General features: G+C 43.9%; 1 protein-coding gene across 5 annotated transcripts in view; it reads left to right on the forward strand.

Annotated features, from left to right (window-relative positions):
- GABPB1 (GA binding protein transcription factor beta subunit 1) overlaps positions 1–17781 on the forward strand; it is a 50027-nt gene that overhangs the window by 462 nt on the left and 31784 nt on the right. For 4 of the 5 annotated variants that reach the window (XM_019533670.1, XM_019533671.1, XM_019533673.1 and 1 more), the window contains exons 2-4: positions 11437–11544; positions 12300–12467; positions 12956–13150. In XM_019533670.1, the coding sequence (XP_019389215.1) occupies positions 11437–11544; positions 12300–12467; positions 12956–13150 (471 nt within the window). Of the gene's footprint in view, positions 1–30; positions 236–11436; positions 11545–12299; positions 12468–12955; positions 13151–17781 lie in introns of those variants that run through there. The other variant, XM_019533672.1, reaches the window with a different exon arrangement.

The raw sequence follows: 17781 nt of genomic DNA on the forward strand, positions 1-17781 counted from the left end.
GCTGGGGTGGGGGAGCGGGGCCGCAGGCTCCCGGGGGCTGAGCTGCTTGGCACGAGGCCTTCTTCCTCCTCTGCTGAGTTGGCTTCTCGCTGGGCCCTTTGTGAGGAGGCGTGAAAAAACGGAGAAAAGCCTAGTCCTCCCTTGGGCACGGGCACCTGGCTCCTTCAGAAGCTGCCCCGAGGGCGCAGCGTGGGGTGCACGTTGGCTTGCGGCAGGGAAGCCCACTTCGTATTGGGTTTGCATTGATCCACTTGGTATTGTTTATGTTGGGGAACGACGCTGCCTGCTGCAAGGAAGGGCGGATGTGTAGTGCAGGGCCTGGCTTGCTCCCAGGCTCATTTTCCTGAGGAGCTAGAGTGAGTTGGGCCCCAAAGTCAAGAAGTGAGAGCCAGGGCAGGGACTCGCAGCTCTTTGGCAATCCACGATCCTGTTCATTGTTTCTTTCTTGGGAAAACACTGGTTCAGTGTTTGCACCCATGGACCAGACAGTGGCTGTGTTGGGACTCCGGTGTCTAAGTGCAGGAGCTTTGGAGGGGGAGGGGTGATAACATCTGTCCTGTGAAACCATTTGGTAGACATTTTCCATGTGAGGCTGTAGTACAGTTTAGGGACATTGTTAAAATCCCACTATGTCATTTCTATCAATACAGCACCATATTTCTAGGAGAATAATTGTTATAATTATTCATTGATGCATATGAACGTAGAGGCCACGTTTGTGGTCTCTGATTTTAGGGCAATATTTCTTTTCTGTCATCTTGAATTATGCAGTGAAGTCCTGATTCTCTGTGGGAGTGTTTTACAATGCAAGGGTGAGAACAAGGCCCTGTTACCGAATTAAACACCTTAAACAGTCACCCACTCTGTCACTGTTATGACTGGGAAGCTTTTTTGAAGCAGGCCCTAAGTAGTATAGGATTTTTTTGGTAATCTGCCTAGAGGTTGGTAGCCACCAGTAAGAACAGAACAGAACAGTTCTGCCAGAACAGCAATAGAAATGAAAACTCTCACTGGCAAAATGCTGTAATTATTATATATTATTTTGGGGCCAACATAAGCATATTGTATTGATATTAAGATTTGAGTTATAGAGTACAGAATTAGATTTGTATCTTAATATATAACTGGTGGCTGCTGATTTACAAGGAAATAAGGCAAGAACATTAAATGGGTTTATTTCCTTAGAAGTCATTGCATGAAACTTGTAAGATGACATGCACATGTTTCCTTATATTAATAAATATATATTTTACAAGTAGCCATAACTCAGTACATGTTCTGTTCTTCCTTGAATACATCTTGTGAAAGCTTTTGGTTTTAAATGAAAAGGTTTTCTTAGGGGGAGAAAATAAATATAACCCCCCTGGATTCAGCTGTTGTACCATATGCATTATGTATTACCAGATTTTAGAGAATCAGGATCAAGGTGATTTTGATATTACAGTACAACAGTAATGATTAGATGATGAAAAATAAAATGAGAGGTGTGGTTTGTATTTAATGATGAAGCTGTTATAGCTAACTTATGCTGTGAATGTTTTAAAAATGTTTCTTTGACCTCTACCAGTATATGCATACAAAATCATATTCAGGAGTCCTAGCTTTATTTTATTCAGAGATGCTAAATAAACTTTAACTGGAGTGTTGCAATGCTTGGCACCTCTGAAAACAAGGTCACTGACTCTGAAGCAGGTTGGTTTCAAAATATATTCTGAAAGATAAATAATATCTCTCTCATTCTGCTCCTGCAAGTTGCTGTGAAAAGTGATGCATCCTCACTGAACCCCAATGGATAATCCTACTGGTGTTCATCAGAGCATTGGTGGGAGAAATATTTTAGAATATGCTGTTCATGGTTTACCCAGGGATTTCTGACATCGGTATAGCTGTACCAGGATAGATCCCTAGCATAGCTACTGTGTCCTGGTATAATTTATCCTGCAAGAAAACTGCACTGTTGCAGATTACACTGCTCTAACATAATTGCATTTGGGCCTGGAGTTTGCAGTGATACAAAAACACCTGTGGCTGAGATCTTGGTGTAAACAAATCCTGAGACTGTCACTTATGCCAGCTCTGTCCTCTGTGGCACCATCACTGTACCCAATCTGTACTGAGTGGCCCCAGATACAGGATGCCACCTGCTTTTCAGTCAATTGGTCTGAACCAAGCTTGGTCACTGGTTCCTAGGTCCAGGTGTGTAAGACACTTCCAAGCTTTGAGTCCTTTAGAACGTAGGACTCTTCCAAAGTGGAGCCAGTGACTCCGACTTGAGCTGTGAGACTTGCCATGTGCACTCCACATTCATTTACCTGTGTGCTCTCTGGGCTATAATTGCTCTGGGTTTCTAATTTAAAGGGCCAAGATAAACATTTAGGGTTTTATACATCAGAGCTTGTGGGCTGGGGTGGTGCAAGCACTAACAGGCACAATTGACAATCTAGAGGTCATAGGTTTGAGGCCACAGCAGAAGTTCTCATGGCATGGCCTATCAACCTCCAACGAATTTGCAAATTCTGCTAAATACCTTGTCACAGGGACAAGGAAAAGGAAGGAGCCTCAGAGTTGACTCTACACAAGAAGCTGAAAGTAAGAAGCCAGTACAACTCCTTGAAAACAGAGTGTAATGGTTTCTGAGTGATTCTTGACAGCAGCTGTCTGCAGAATGTATCACAGTGGTTAAATCTAAAAGTCCCAGAAGTTGGCTGTTATTTTGAAGAGGTCTAAATCCAGAAGAAAGGAGCCTAAGCACTTAATTGTATGTAAAACATTTGCTGGTCAGTAGCAGCATAGTGTGTTTTTTGTGGGGTTCAGAAATACCTTCAAACTAAGCAATCCATTGGCGTAGCTTCTAGGTATTATTCCTAACTTATTACCTTTCTTTTGATAGCGTCTGGAAGAAGCCTATTGAATCATTTTTGCAATTTCAAGAAGACATGTGGACAGTTACAGTATCACACTTGTTAGATCTGATGAATATGTCATAGAGCTGATAAGGAGCACTCCCCTATTTCTTACGATACTCTACTAAGTTTACTAAAATCCAGTAGAACCACAGAATTTATAATGGATGCACATTTTGGTGTTTTATTGACTATACATTAGTAGAAAAGTAGTTAGTTGTGTTAGTGTGAAGTCAGGCTGAAGGCAAGGTAGGGATGCACCTTATACACTAAATCAGAGGTGCATAAGCTCTTGTGATACCAAGCTCACTTTATAGATGCTGTGAAAGGACATGCACAGAGCAGTCTTATTGGATGATTTGTATAATAACAACGCTTTAAAAATCAATGAGAAATTGCAGAACAAGAAATCGTTCCCAGAGTGGAATTTATTACAGCTAAACAGGGACTATGAAGTTTTACCCATTACCTGAATTAACTTTTGTGACCCCTTTATGCCTATGAGAGTATTAATTGTTTGCCTTTCTCCTCCTTCCCTTCTGTCTCTTGTATTCAAGTCACTCTTATCTGATAGACATGAGCTGTAAAAGTTTTTCACAGCATTTGATGAAGTGAGACTCAGTCTCACAAAAACTTCTGCATGTCTGATTTAGCACAAGGCTCTCGGCTGTCTTATTACCTGTATATCATATAGGGTAGCTCCTTGGTCCTGTTCATCTTGGTGTGCTGCAGGAGCTTCACAGAGGTAACTTGGAGCTCTGCTTTAAGTTGAGGATTTCTTGGGTATAGTGGAAATTCTGCCCCACCTGGTGTGTCCCCTTGCCTGCAGTGGAGGAATGTTGGGGAAGTGTTAGTACATAGTATGGTTTGGGGGGGTATTGTACTACAAAATATCAGACCTGTGGAATAGTCTGCCATCCATCCCATGCTACAGCCAGGAAGTGGGGGTGGCATAAAACCACCTTTGCTAGTATTTCCTAGAATAACTTTGATGCAATTTATGTTTGCACTCATACTTTCCAACTCTTGGGAGTGGCTTATACCCTATTATTTACTATTCAGTGAATGCACAAGTAGTATGAAATATGTGAGGGATTTGAAGTACAAAAGAAAACTAAATTAAAAAAAAAATGTGTAATTGAAAAAAATGCCCTGGGGCCTGAGGTAAACATCAAACCCATTTTAGCCTTTTAGTAGTCTTAGGTCAGCAGAGTGGAAGAAGTTCTGCTAGAACAGAAGAAGAGCAGCCATTTAGTAGATGTGCAGCATCCTCAATCATCCCACAGCTATGCAGAGAGCTGATTACCAGGCACTAGCATTGTAACAGCTGTCAACAGATGAAATAAGCTATGATGGCTTCTGGGAATTAACATGCAAAGAAGCTGCAGTCTCAAAGTCCAGTGTGACTGTGCATAACTTTGTATTTCCAGTCTTTTTTTCTTACTGTTCACAGACTGCATTTTAGTTATACCTATTCCCCGAGTAAAGGCTGTACTTGTTCCTGTTGTCAAGAAAATCACCGACAAGTTGGAAGTTTTAAAATAACTCAGAATGAATCATATAAATACAACAGGCAACCTCCCACAAGCACTATTAAAGCAACATTTTTTTCAGTCAGAAATGACCTTGGTCATCTTTCTAAAATTTTTTAAATGACACTTTAAAAATTAACCCTAAGAAGTTTCATAAGTGGTAACTTTTGTCTGCAAAAAAAGTCGTAGCCCCTAAAAATCTTATAATAAAAATGCCTTCTCAATCAGCTATGTTATTGGGGATTTAATTTGGATTTGGGATTGCCTAGCAAGATAGCTTGTGAGATTTTTCTTCTCCACTAGATGGCCCCAGGTATCTGCTTTGGGGACCCTCTGAGAAATAAAAATGTAACTGAATTTGGCAGGCCTTGAATACTAAGTGGGTTTTAAGTGTAGACTTTTGATATGTATGCCTGTATGAAGGGGCTCTGTGACCTCCATTTCCCATCTGTTGCATGCCAGGGTTTTTATGTATTCCTTGTCCTTGTTCTTCCTTGCTGTGCAGGAGCTTTGTGTACCCTTGCATGCTCAGAGCCTCTGTGTTGTTCCTTTTTCCTTCCCCCATTTCTCTTCTTTCAGTCTCTGAGAGATAAGTCACTCAGATGCAAATCCTGTTAAAGTATATTGGGGACTCAGACAGAGAAAGGGGGCTGGAAAGTGTTAATGGGTGACATTTACAGGTTCTTTGATTTGTTGGCAAGTTACAGAGGTAATTTGCTTGAATCTGACCTTCCTAATAGACGTTAGGGGCCCTATATGACCCCCATCCAAAAAACCAAATTCTGGTTTTCAAATTTTCCTCCAAACCACTAGAGCTGTGGTACTGAGTACCCATCTTATATCCAAAAAAACAGAGAAGTTTCTTTAAGTATGTGTAGAACCAGCCAAAGTTCATCAGTTAAACCAATCACAAAGAAAGCTTTCCAGAATGATTGGTGTTTTGACTGTTTTTGATTTCATTTCAAAGAAGATGAAAATATAATCTCTCGGGATTTTTTTCTGAACCATAATTCCCCAGAATTGATTAGTTACTGTTTGGGAAATGAGTCAAACTCTTCATTCACTTTGCTGAGCTCTTTGATGTACATTGCTGAATTTGTGTTGCTAACAGCCTCTCAAACTTTTAGTATTTTGTAGATGAAAACATAGATGCAAGAAAGATAAGTTCATGATCAGTTTTGGCCGATAGTGTAATCTCTATTTAAAACTCTGAGCTCTCTAATCAATTAATATTTTTAATTCTGGATCTTAGAGGTAGCTGGTTTACAAAGATGTTTCAGGGAATTTTTCTGGAGATATACATGACATACCCATGTGTGCTTATGGATGTCTTGCCACTTACACATAGTCTAGCTTCAGGTCTGCATGCTGTATCTTACGTGGAATTGTGGAACCCTTTAGCCAAATCTTATAAACAGCAATATTCCAGATAGTAATGACTGTACAATTCAGACCATTCAGATATCGCATATCTGAAAATAACACACAAACTTCACACTTGTTCTGCCCTGCTCCCTTTGTAGCAAGTCGATAGGATAGACATATCATAGAGACTGGATGGCGTATAGGTTTTCATATAAGTACCATGGTGTATGTGTGATTCAGGTAGAAAAATAATACTTTCACAGCTTTGTTCTGTAAATGGGCAAACAAATTGAAATTTCAGAATGGACTGAATGAGGTGGTAGTGGCAACTTCACACACATTTGTACTTGGAGCACGAGGAGCAGCAAGGCATAGATAACTGAGGGAAGAAGCGTGAGAGAAAGGGTTATTGAGGCCAATATCTTTTAAGAACTTAGTTTTACATATAGATTCCATGTACTTGAGTATAATATATATGGCCTATATAAGTATAGGCCATATATTTTCCTTGTCTTGTGTAGTTTGCAACCTTCTAAAACATACATTCAGCAAACTGATTAATTGGCTTATGGAATAATTTGAATATGGTTAAATTGCTTTTATTTCTATTCTCTGCCACCACCTTCCCCAGTCCCCAATCATCAACCCCTGATAAATGGTCATTACTGGATAATTTGTCAGTATTTGCATTCCCCTTGGAGCCCTGAATTAACCCAAGTTTACTGCTTTCCATATTTTAAGAACATACTATAGAAAATGAGAGAGGTGACTGCATAGGTGTGCATGTTAAAGAGACTGTTACATTACTTCTACCAACTAATTCTCTGTAATAATTGCATAAAATCACATACGAAACAGGCACTGTTCAAATTGATGTAAATGCCACCTGCTACTGTTGTCCAATTATTTTATGCACCAAAAAAGTAAGTACTGTTTGTACATGTGCACTGAAAAATACTGTACTTAAAAGATCTGCTTCATATCTCTTCTTGACCTTCCCTGTTTGTGGGCAGCAGAATTGGTGGCTAATGTAGTAGTGGATGGCAACTGGGGCAGTGACCATGAGATGACTGAGTTCAGGATCCTGAAGAAAGAAAGGATGGAGAGCAGCAGAGTAAGGGCTCTGGACTTCAGAAAAGCAGACTTTGACTCAGTTCAGGAACTCATGGGCAGGATCCCCTGTGAAGTCAGACTGAGGGGAAGTGGAGTCCAGGAGAGCTGGCTGTACTTTAAGAAAGCCTTACTGAGAGTGCAGGAACAAACCATCCCAATTGCGCAGGAAGACTAGCAAGTATGGCAGAAGACCAGCTTTGCTTAGTAGGGAACTCTTCAGTAAACTAAATCATAAAAAAGAAGCTTATAAGAAGTGGAAACTTGGACAAGTAACTAGGGAGGAGTATAAAAGCATTGCTTAGGCATGCAGGGATGAAGTCAGGAAGGCCAAAGCGCAATTGGAGTTGCATTTAGCAAGGGAGGCGAAGGGTTTCTACAAGTACGTTGGTAGCAAAAGGAGGATCAGGGGAAGTGTGGGTCCCTTACTGAATGGGGAAGGCAACCTCGTGACAGAGGATGCAGAAAAGGCTGAAGTGTTTGATGGCTTTTTCACCTCCATCTTAACAGGCAAGGTCAGCTCCCAGACTACTGCGCCAGACAGCACAGTTTGAGGAAGAAATAAGCAACCAACAGTGGTGAAAGGATAGGTTAGGGACTGTTTAGAAAAGCTGTACATGTACAAATCCATGGGGCTCGATGCAGTGCACCCAGGGGTGCTGAGGGAGTTGGCTAATGAGATATCAGAGCCACTGGCCATGAACTTTGAAAACTCATGATGATCAGGAAAGGTCCTGGATGATTGGAAAAGGGCAAACAGCACCCATATTTAAGAAAGGGAGAAAGGAGGATCCAGGGAACTACAGGCCAGTCAGCCTCACCTCTGTCCAGAGCCAGCCTGTCCTATCCTGTGAAACCTGCAGTTGCAGGGGGCCCCACAGCCAAGGGGCCCCCTGCATCTAGCTGCTTGCCACCCCCACCCCCCCGACACTGTCTTCACATCCAGCTGCTTGCCATCCCCTGCCCCCCTGCTGCTGCCACCAGCTTCTTTGTGTCAGGGAGCCCCAAAACTATATCTTGGAGGGGGTCCTAAAAAATTGTGGGCCGATCCTGCCTCAGTCCCTGGAAAAATGGAGTAGATCATCAAGAAATCCATTTCTAAGCACTTGGTGGAGAAGAAGGTGATTAGGAACAATCAGCGTGGATTCACCAGGGGCAAGTCATGTCTGACTAATCTGATTGCCATCCATGATGATGTGACTGGCTCGGTGGATGTGGTACACCTTAATTTTAGTAAGGCTTTTGATATGGCCTCCCACAACATTCTACCAGGCAAGCTAAGGAAGTATGAACTAGATGAATGGACTGTAAGGTGGATAGAAAACTGGCTGGAGCATCAGTCTCAGCCTGTAATAATCGATGTCTAGTTGGCAGCTGGTATCAAGTGGAGTGCCCCAGGGGTCGGTCCTGGGACTGGTTTTGTTCAGCGTCTTCATGAATGAACTAGAAGGTGGCATAGAGCGCACCCTCAGCAAGTTTACAGATGACACCAAGCTGGGGGGAGTAGGAGATACATGGGTGGATTTGATTTAAACCAAATCTATTTAAATCACTAGTCAGGAAGCTTTGATTTAATCATTGATTACTACAAAAAGTGCATTACTACTACAAAGTTCTGTGCTTATTCATTTCACTTCTTGAAACTTTTGACTTTTAGAGAAAGGTAAGGGCTTGACTGTGGACACAAACTTGCAGAGAGACAGCATGGCTGAAGGGTGGGTAATTAGGTCTGTTATCTCTCATCTCCATATACTGCTGTTAACAAGGATGCTATCTCGAGACAAACTCTCCCTATGCCTGAAAAAGGGTTTGTACCTGAAAGCTTGCAAAGAACAATTTTTCCAACTATTTAGTTGGTCTAATAAATTATCACATCTACCCGAAGAACCGTGTCTGCTTATGGTCTCTGGAGACGCACATCCACAGTTTGAGAACTGAAACTAAGCATCACAAATGCTTAATGCAGGGGTGGGCAAAATGCCTTTCTGGTCCACGGGGCCCCTAAAAAATTTAGAAAGTTATTTGACCCTGGCTGCCTGTCATGCGGCCCTCGATGCCTTGCCAAAACTTAGTAAGTGGCCCTCTACCCGAAATAATTGCTTGCCCCTGGCTTAATGGGATCTAGACTGAGCACTGAGTCCCACTGGGTAGAGTGGTTTTCTTTAATTTTTACTAATCTATAGAGGAGCCTCTGGGAACCCCATAAAATTGAGCCCCTAATATAGTCCATGGCCTGCTGTGACCTATTTCTAAAACATCTAAGAAGGTTACATGAATATATTGTCTTAAATAGCATATAGTTAGAAGTTATAATCACTATTCTATGATGATCTCTTTAAAAATATCTCATAACAAAAAAATTTCTTAAATATATGATTTAAATAAAAAAAATTCTGATTTTTATTTTAATTGTTTTAAAAAAATGTTGATTTTTATCTACCCTGGTAGATGCACTGGAGGGTAGGACTAGGATTCAGAGTGACCTAGACAAATACATGGATTGGGCCTAAAGAAATCTCATGAGGTCCAACAAAGATGAGTGCAAAATTCTGTGCTTAAGACAGAACAGTCCCATGCACCAGTACAGGCTGGGGGCTGACCCAGTAGGTTACAGTGGACAATAAGCTGAATAAGAGCCAATAGTGTGCCCCTGTTGCAACGATGACTAACATTATACTGAGCTGTATCGGTAGCCCCGGCCCCAGCCTGGAGCGACAGCCTACCCTGCACCGTGCAGACACCTGGAGTGCACATCCCCCATGCCTCCTGGGGTACATGTAGCACCAGGAGCTGTGCTGCCTGGACGAGCCGCTTGTGGCTCTGTCCTACATCACACCCTGGCTGTGCAGGGCCTGCTCTAGCCCTAGTCCCACTCCTTCCCTCACTGCTGCGTGCACGCCCCCTCCTCACTCGTCCCCTGCTGGAGCTGTCAGGAGCCTACGGCCGGGCCTGCGTTTGTGGGGGATCAGCCCTGTTAGCCTCCCCTTCCACCACCTATGACTTTCCATTCTTGGAGGTTTTTAAGACCTGGCTAGACAGAGCTTTGGCTGGGATAATCTAGTTGGGGTTAGTCCTGCTTTGAGCAGGGGGTTGGACTAAATGACCTCCTAAGGTCCCTTCCAACCCTAATTTTCTATGGTTCTATGATAGTAGAATCCACCTTTTAATATTGTCTAAAATCATTTGTTAGTTTTCCTCAGAAGAAAATTTCCAACAATTTACTACCCATCCCCGCCCCTCCCCCCAAATAAATAAATATCCACCTTGGAAGAGAATTTTTAGTTAAAAGTAGGGCATGCCTAAAAACATTTGTTACCTTGGATATGAAAGTCCATACACTTTCAAAAGTTTGATTTATTTTGAGTATAAATGCTTGGTTGAAGGTGTGTTACTTTAGATGGCAATTTGCTTTTAGCTTTATTTTTTTCTAAACCAGTGCATTCTAGGGTTGTTTTTTCATGAATTGCATCTAGGAATGTGAACTATACTTTATCTGGCTGTGCCTTTACCTTGATACCCTACAGTAAGCAAGTCCTTTGTTTCCATTGCTCATAGGTAGTTTTACCTTTCAAATTGTATTTGATAACTGACTTGATTTACATTTCCAGGGTGCAGCCACAACTGCTTCCAGCTTCCCTGTCTTCTCTTAATAAGACAGTTTAACATCCTTGGCTTATTGGTGTCATCAAAATAGTTATATTACACTGGAGGGAGTTTTGTAGAGAGGAGGAGCATCTAGATGAGATGCTCACTGCAGGGCTGACTTATTAGCTCTGCAGTAAAGCGTCAGCATCTACACATGCAGTGCTATTAGGCTGGAGTAAGCTAATTAAGTCTGATGTAGGAGGGTACTGCCTGACACAAGTACTATCCTACAGCGGAGTTATTCATTCCGCTACATTGCATGTGCAGACACTGACTGGAGCTGGCTTGTTGGGGCATGAGGGTGTTGTGGTGTGGGACTGCCTGCTGGTTAGCTCTGCACAGTAGCACCCCCATTCCCCAGCCAGCCCCACCATAGCACATTGAACCAGGTCAGAGCAGCCCCAGGCTGGCAGGCTGACCCTTGGGTCTCCCTGCCAGGCAGGGCTGCTCTGCCCTGCTGCAGTCCCAGGTACATGTGTAAATGCTGCACCTGAGAGCAGTAAACTCCAGCGTGAACTGTCATAAAGAACTGTGTGCCCTGTCCATATTATCTGTTTTAGCACAGTGCCTCTTAACTTATAAGTTGAATAAATGTAGTGCCAGCTGGAGACATAGGCAGGGAACATATGCAGCTAGAAACCAAACCTATTACTACTTGCAAATTCAATGAACCCTCACAAGGTTGCAGACTCAAATGAGTGTCTACATGGGTGTTTGCTTTGAGGGTATATCCTACTGAGTCCAACTTTATTTTGGACTGATTAAAAATTGGTTGGAAAATGGAATTTGAAAAAAAATGTAGGATTATTCCATTTAAATAATGACCTATAAATGTAATATTAAACTTTTACTATCTCCCCCCTCCCCCCATATTTCACTAGATGTCCCTGGTAGATTTGGGAAAGAAGCTTTTAGAAGCTGCACGAGCAGGTCAAGATGATGAAGTTCGCATTTTGATGGCCAATGGAGCACCTTTCACCACAGACTGGGTAATGGATATTTTAATTTGTTTGTGTCACTTGCTGTTTTTTGTTTCACCCTATTTTTCCTTTTTTGTCTTCTGGAGAATAGGTACATTTTTTATAACCTCTAACATTATATAAACCTATTCGTAAGGTTTCCTGAATTGGAATCTGCAGTTTAATTTTTTTTCCCAGTATTCAGCATCAAATTGAAACTGACTATTTGTTCATATTATCTGACCTTGAAATAATAGCCGTGAGGACAGCAACTGGTAATAACAAATTGTGAATGAGTTACTATTAATGGCAGCCTAGACAAACTATGGAAAGGTTAATGGTAAAGTATTTGCTCTCCATCCACAACAGTCACTAATTAACTTCTTAATCATATGGTTACAGTTTAGTTTAGGAAGAGAGTCCAGTTGATTGAATTTTATTCTAGCTATTGATGGTTAGCAAAGACAGGGTAAATGACACAACAGCTAATATGGCAGTTGGTGGAATTAGAGCATATATGAGGCTTTGAAGAGGCAAGTCACAACAGTGGGATCTTCTCTAAGTGATGGGTTAGTGAAAATCTCAGTTTGGAATGTTTTCTTTCTATATTCATTTATAAACATCCTGCTTCTTTCCAGAGGGCTAAATGAGGAATGGTTTAGAAGTGGTGGACAGGTGCATGGGTTCTGTGTCTTCAGGATAAAAATCAAGAAGAGAGGGGAAAGAAGTGACTGCTTCATTATTGCCTTCTTTTTCATACTGTCTTCCTTTACATTGCCTTACAGTTGGGAACATCTCCACTTCATTTAGCAGCACAGTATGGACACTATTCAACAACAGAAGTGTTACTTCGAGCAGGTGTGAGTCGTGATGCCAGAACCAAAGTGGACAGAACTCCATTACATATGGCAGCATCTGAAGGCCATGCAAGCATAGTAGAAGTCTTACTTAAGGTAGAAAATTCTTACATTACGTGCTGTTTGGAACAGAGCCTGAGTTTGGCTTTACGATTAAAGAGGTTTGCTTTAAATTCCTAGTTTGTCACCAGAACGATTTTTTTTTTTGTAAATAAGCAACATGAATATTTCACAGTACATATCAAGGGTATGTTCCTTTCCAAGTCAGCTGTACATTTTATTTTTAATTTCTTAACTGAAGTCAACATGTCTTCAAATTAGGTTTTTGGGATTCAAAAATAAGACTTTTTTCAAAATGTCGTATTATACTAATAATTACATTTTGATGCTTAAACTTAGGTGATCCTAAGAATTTTTTAATGCTTTGTGATAATGGATCAGTAATTGTAAGATAACTAGAAGTTACAGGCTGCGACCAAGTGAAAAGGAATACTTTCATTATTTTGGGCATCATTCCATTTACAGCTTTAAACAATTCAAAGAACCCATCATGATTTGATATTGTATAATGTTTTTGTTTGTAGCATGGGGCTGACGTTAATGCAAAGGATATGCTAAAGATGACTGCACTTCACTGGGCTACTGAACACAATCATCAAGAGGTGGTGGAACTCTTAATAAAATATGGAGCAGATGTCCATGTTCAAAGTAAATTTTGCAAAACTGCATTAGACATTGCAATAGACAATGGAAATGAAGATTTAGCAGAAATATTACAGGTAACTTTTGATTCATAATGCAGTTGAAATTTACAAAAGATGCTCGTTTATACAGCTAATGAGTTGAACTATAAATATAATAGTGCAAGGTTGTATAGTGATTAAACTGATGGTACTCCCCCCCCCAGTTAATGGTATAGAAATGATCTCTTATTAATTCATATAATCTGTCTAAAAATTGCATAAGAAGTATGTTTAGCCCTGTTAATCCATGGGATGAGGGCCTTTAGTCTTTTTTACCTTGAACATGCTGACATGAAGAATTAACTGGGATCTTTGCAGTTAAGATATGGTCTCTAAACTCAAAGCTATCATAAAAAGTAGCAGTATGTTCTGCCAGCTGTCATCTTGGGGGAGGTGGGTTACATGAGTTGGAGTGGGGTTTTGGGGCGATGGAAGACCTTTTTCTCAGAAACTAAACCAGGGGTGGGCAATTTTATTTTGGCTGGAGGGCTGCTTAACAAGTTTGGGTGAGCTGTCAAGAGCTGCAAGGGTAGCCTCGCCCCTTGACTGGTGCCCGCCCCCTGGCTGCCATCTTGGGACCGGACGTCCTGCCCCTAAACCCTGACCTTTGCCACCATAAGTCCCTCCCCTTGCCCTGAAAGTACTCCTTTTGCAGGGGGGGAGGGGGGTTGACATCTTGAAACTGGGGGGAAAAAACATACACTAAAAAAATTAAATATCTATGACTTAGTTTAATTCTATTTAAAAAAAAAAAAAATTTTGTCCTGATGCACTGTGCCAACACACGTGAATCTAGAGGTGATTGCATAGTAGCTCACAATACACTCTTACTCTTGTATATTGGGGGTGGTAAGGGATGCATGGGGGTCCGTGGGGAATGTGTGGCTATGGTGGGGGGTGGGAGAGGTGGCAGAGTCACCCAGAGTGTGAGCCCCTGGAGCTGCATGTGGTGGCATTGAGTGGGGCCAGCCCTGCCCAGCCCCATAGCATGCATCACCCCATGCTCCCACCCTAGTCTGTGGCCACAGGTGGCAGCAGCAGCATGTGGGGCCAGCTCCACCCAGCCCAATAGCATTCCCACCTGTGGGGCAACATGTGGGGCCAGTCCCAACCAGCCTCACAGAGCTTAGCTCCTGCAGCGTGTGGGGCCAGCCCAGCCTGACCCCATAGCATATGGCTATTTGCGCTCCCATCCTGTTTCCCCCATCAGGAGTCCCTGGCCCCAGCCCAGTGGGGCCCCTACCTGCATTTCCACTCTCGCAGGCAGGAAGTTCTGGAAACCACCTTGGGGTAAGCATGCAAAAGACTCTGTCAGCCAGAAGCTTCTTGTCTCTAGTGCCCCCTGGCTGGGGTGCAACTGGCCAGGCTGGGGTGGGGGGTGGTTGCTTAGCAACCGGAGCCACACCTCCTGCATGGAGGCACTGGCTTGCACAGGGGTAGTGAGGGCCAGGGCTTACGGAGGGGCCTAGTGTGCCAGATGGAATTACCTGGCAGGCAAATCCAGCCCATGGGCCATATTTTGCCCTCCCCTAGACTAGATACTAACTCAGTTTTCCCTAACAAGCATTGGAAAGGCCCAACCCTTGGAGTAGGTTTTCTAGTTTACAAGTATATAACTTGCATGGATCTTCAGATGAGTTTAGGATAGGGGTGTACCAATAAAGATTTTCTTGGCTGATACCAATAGGTGGTTATTAACCAGCTATATTGGCCAATGCAGTCTCCTGCTGGTAAATCTGTTGCGGGGAAAGGATCATGGGGGAGGGAAGGGTCACGGGGTTTGCAGATTGAAGCCCCCACAGTGGTCATGAGGGAGGGAAGGGTCACGGGGTGTGCAGATTGAGGCCCCCACAGTGAGAGAGGGAGTGGGACAGGGCCTGGGGCTGGGGATGCTGCCCAGCCAGGGCAGTGAATGCAGCCTTGGGGCCAGAAGCAGAATGGAGCTGCGGGTGACTCGTCCAGGAGGCACAGGGTATGGGGAGGCAGAAGCAGCTCCCTGCCACTGCATGCAATCTGAGGGAAGCATGGAGGCATGTGCCCCCCAGATTTGTGTAGTCCAAGAGTAGGCTTCCTGCTCTGGGCTCGGGGCCAGGGGCAGCGCCACCTTCTTCCTGGTGGGGGGCCTGGCCATGGCAGGCAAGAACAGGGCAGGCTTAGCTGGGTGGGCTGGGTGATGACATTGGAAGGGGTGGCTGTGGGGGAGGGCTACAGGGAATTTTGGGGTGACTATAATCCCCCCAATGCTGCTTCTGCTTAGAGCACTCCACTCTGCTGTCTTTCTCTTGGGATCTCTTGTGCCCTGAGCATGGGCATGCTGGAGGGGAGGGTTGGGGGGCTATAGCCACCTCTCCAGGCATCACCACTGCTTCCCACCCCACACAGCTGAGCCTGTCCACTCCAAGCCCTGCCCTGGCCCACCCCACCACCAGGAAGGGACTGGCGCTGCCCCTGGCCCCAAGCCCTCAGTAGGCAGCCTGCCTCCACGCTGCACGCAAATCTGGGGTGGCACATGCCCCCCATGCCTCCTCCAGGAGTATGCACAGCGGCAGGGAGCCTCTCTCCTGTCCCTTCCCTGTGCCCCTGGATGAGCTGCCTGTGACTCCATTCTGCTCCGTGCTGCGGGGTCCCATTCACTGCCCTGGCTGAACAGCGCCTGCCCCAGCCCCTGCCTCCCTCACCATGGGGGCCTTGATCTGTGCCCCTCATGCCTCTTCCTTCCCCACCCCCCAGACTTACTGGCAGGACACTGCTCTCCAAGCTGCCGGGCTGCATTCTTGGCCATGTGCATGCTACGGCTGCGCTCATGCACACAACATTTATTAGTGACATTAACAGCTGAAAAAAGTTGATTGCAGATAATGTTAATTTTCATATTATCAGTGCTGATCTGCTATGCGGCCAATATATTGACGCACCTCTAGTTTAAGATCTGAGATGAGAACTGTTTGGCCTGGAATAAGGGAGGGTGCCAGTTATTTGAGACCCCAAATCCTAGGTAGCTGGTCCTGCTAACAGTCTGCTGTTGCTTTTTGCTTTTTCATTACAAAAAATGAAGAACTTTTTTAATCACTTCTTTCCAAAGAGCACAGCAAGGGGCAGGGGTGGTGCTTACTTCTTTAGCATACTTTATTTAGTGTTCTGCTTTCCTCCTCTCCCCTCTGCTTATGGAGAGAGTGGGTATGGAGGGTGGGGCAGGCAGCTTACTGATATGAATGTTTTCGCATGCACTCAGCCATCCTTGGGAATCTTTCGAGCTCAAGACCTATGGGAGACTCTGGGACTGGAGAAAAGGAATCTGTGCATGCCTCCTTCCTTTCAGTCTTCTGGTACATACAGGGGATTGCATGTCTGCCCATGGCCTGAAGTGCTTCAGACTGGAGCACAATTTGAAGCAGATCAAATATTCATCTGTCCATGGCCCAAGATTATTTACATATTTTGGTGCAGGTTCTCAGTCCTTTCCCTTTTACAGTCTACCTTCAGTAGCTCCTAGACCAGTAGTTCTCAACCTTTTCAGGGTCATGGCACCCCACCATCACTTTTTTTAAATGCAGCAGCACACCTGGCTGAGAGCTACTGTTGATGCTGCCTCACCTTATCTTAGTGCTTCTCAGCCATGTTCCTGCTTCTGCAAGAGCTGTGCAATTACAGTGTGTTGCAAAGCCTGCCCAGAAAAGGCCACACCACATGCATGCACATCTCTTGCTTTAGACTCTGATCAGCCTAGATCAGATAGGAGTTACTCTGTGCTATGCAGCTCTTTGTGGTCTTACACCCCCAACACTCCTACTGGACATGGAAACATATGGGACAGATCTACCCATGCTTGTGTGTCATGGGGATGACAACGAAGTGGCTATGGTATCACAGAAGACTTCTGCCTTTTATTTTGGGGTCTGGCTTCTTCAGCCCCTGGCTTGATAGCATCTATTCCAAGTATGGCATGAAAGCATTTCTCTTTAGCCATGATATCACTGAATGCACTGATGCAGATCTAGAGGGAGGCAGTGATCCTGCTACACTCGTTAGAGCGCCAGTAGCACTGACCAGGCTTATACCATTGACAGAAAGACTTAAAGGAACCACAGTCATTACTCTTGTTTACTTCCATATTGCCGATAGCACTAAGGCCCCGATATTTCTGCAGCCAGGCTTCCTAACAATTTTCCCCGTGGCCATTGGGAGTGCCATTAGATATATTGAGTTCACTCTCTTGGGATTCTTTGGTGTCTGAGGATGGCTATGGCTTGGAGTATACACACGAGTGCTCTTCTGGAGTATCCATTGCTGTATGATGTCTGGAGAATCACCTTGGAGCAAATACTAGGATACCAGGCACTGATTTTTGTGAGGTTTTTAAGGGACCCTATGCCACTGTGGCTGTATTGGTCATGGACCTCATGAAAGGAAAGCTGAGCCAAACTCCCAGTTCTCCAGACTGTTCTGGGTAAGGGGCAAAAGCAATCCATATATTACGTAAGATGAACAAGATGCACCAGTTTTCACCAGAGGTGCATAGGGGTATTTTTGCTCTTGACTCATAACAGAAACAAGAAGGCCCACCAGATCATAGCTATTTCTCAGAGCAGTGGAGTCAGAGATTGGCTTTATTACGCCATGAATATGCTTTTCTGTGAGCTTACAGTTCAGAATCCCTGGTTATCAGG

The sequence above is a fragment of the Crocodylus porosus genome, unplaced genomic scaffold (assembly GCF_001723895.1).
Source record: "Crocodylus porosus isolate Cpor-Errol unplaced genomic scaffold, CroPor_comp1, whole genome shotgun sequence".
Classification (NCBI taxonomy): Eukaryota; Metazoa; Chordata; order Crocodylia; family Crocodylidae; genus Crocodylus; species Crocodylus porosus.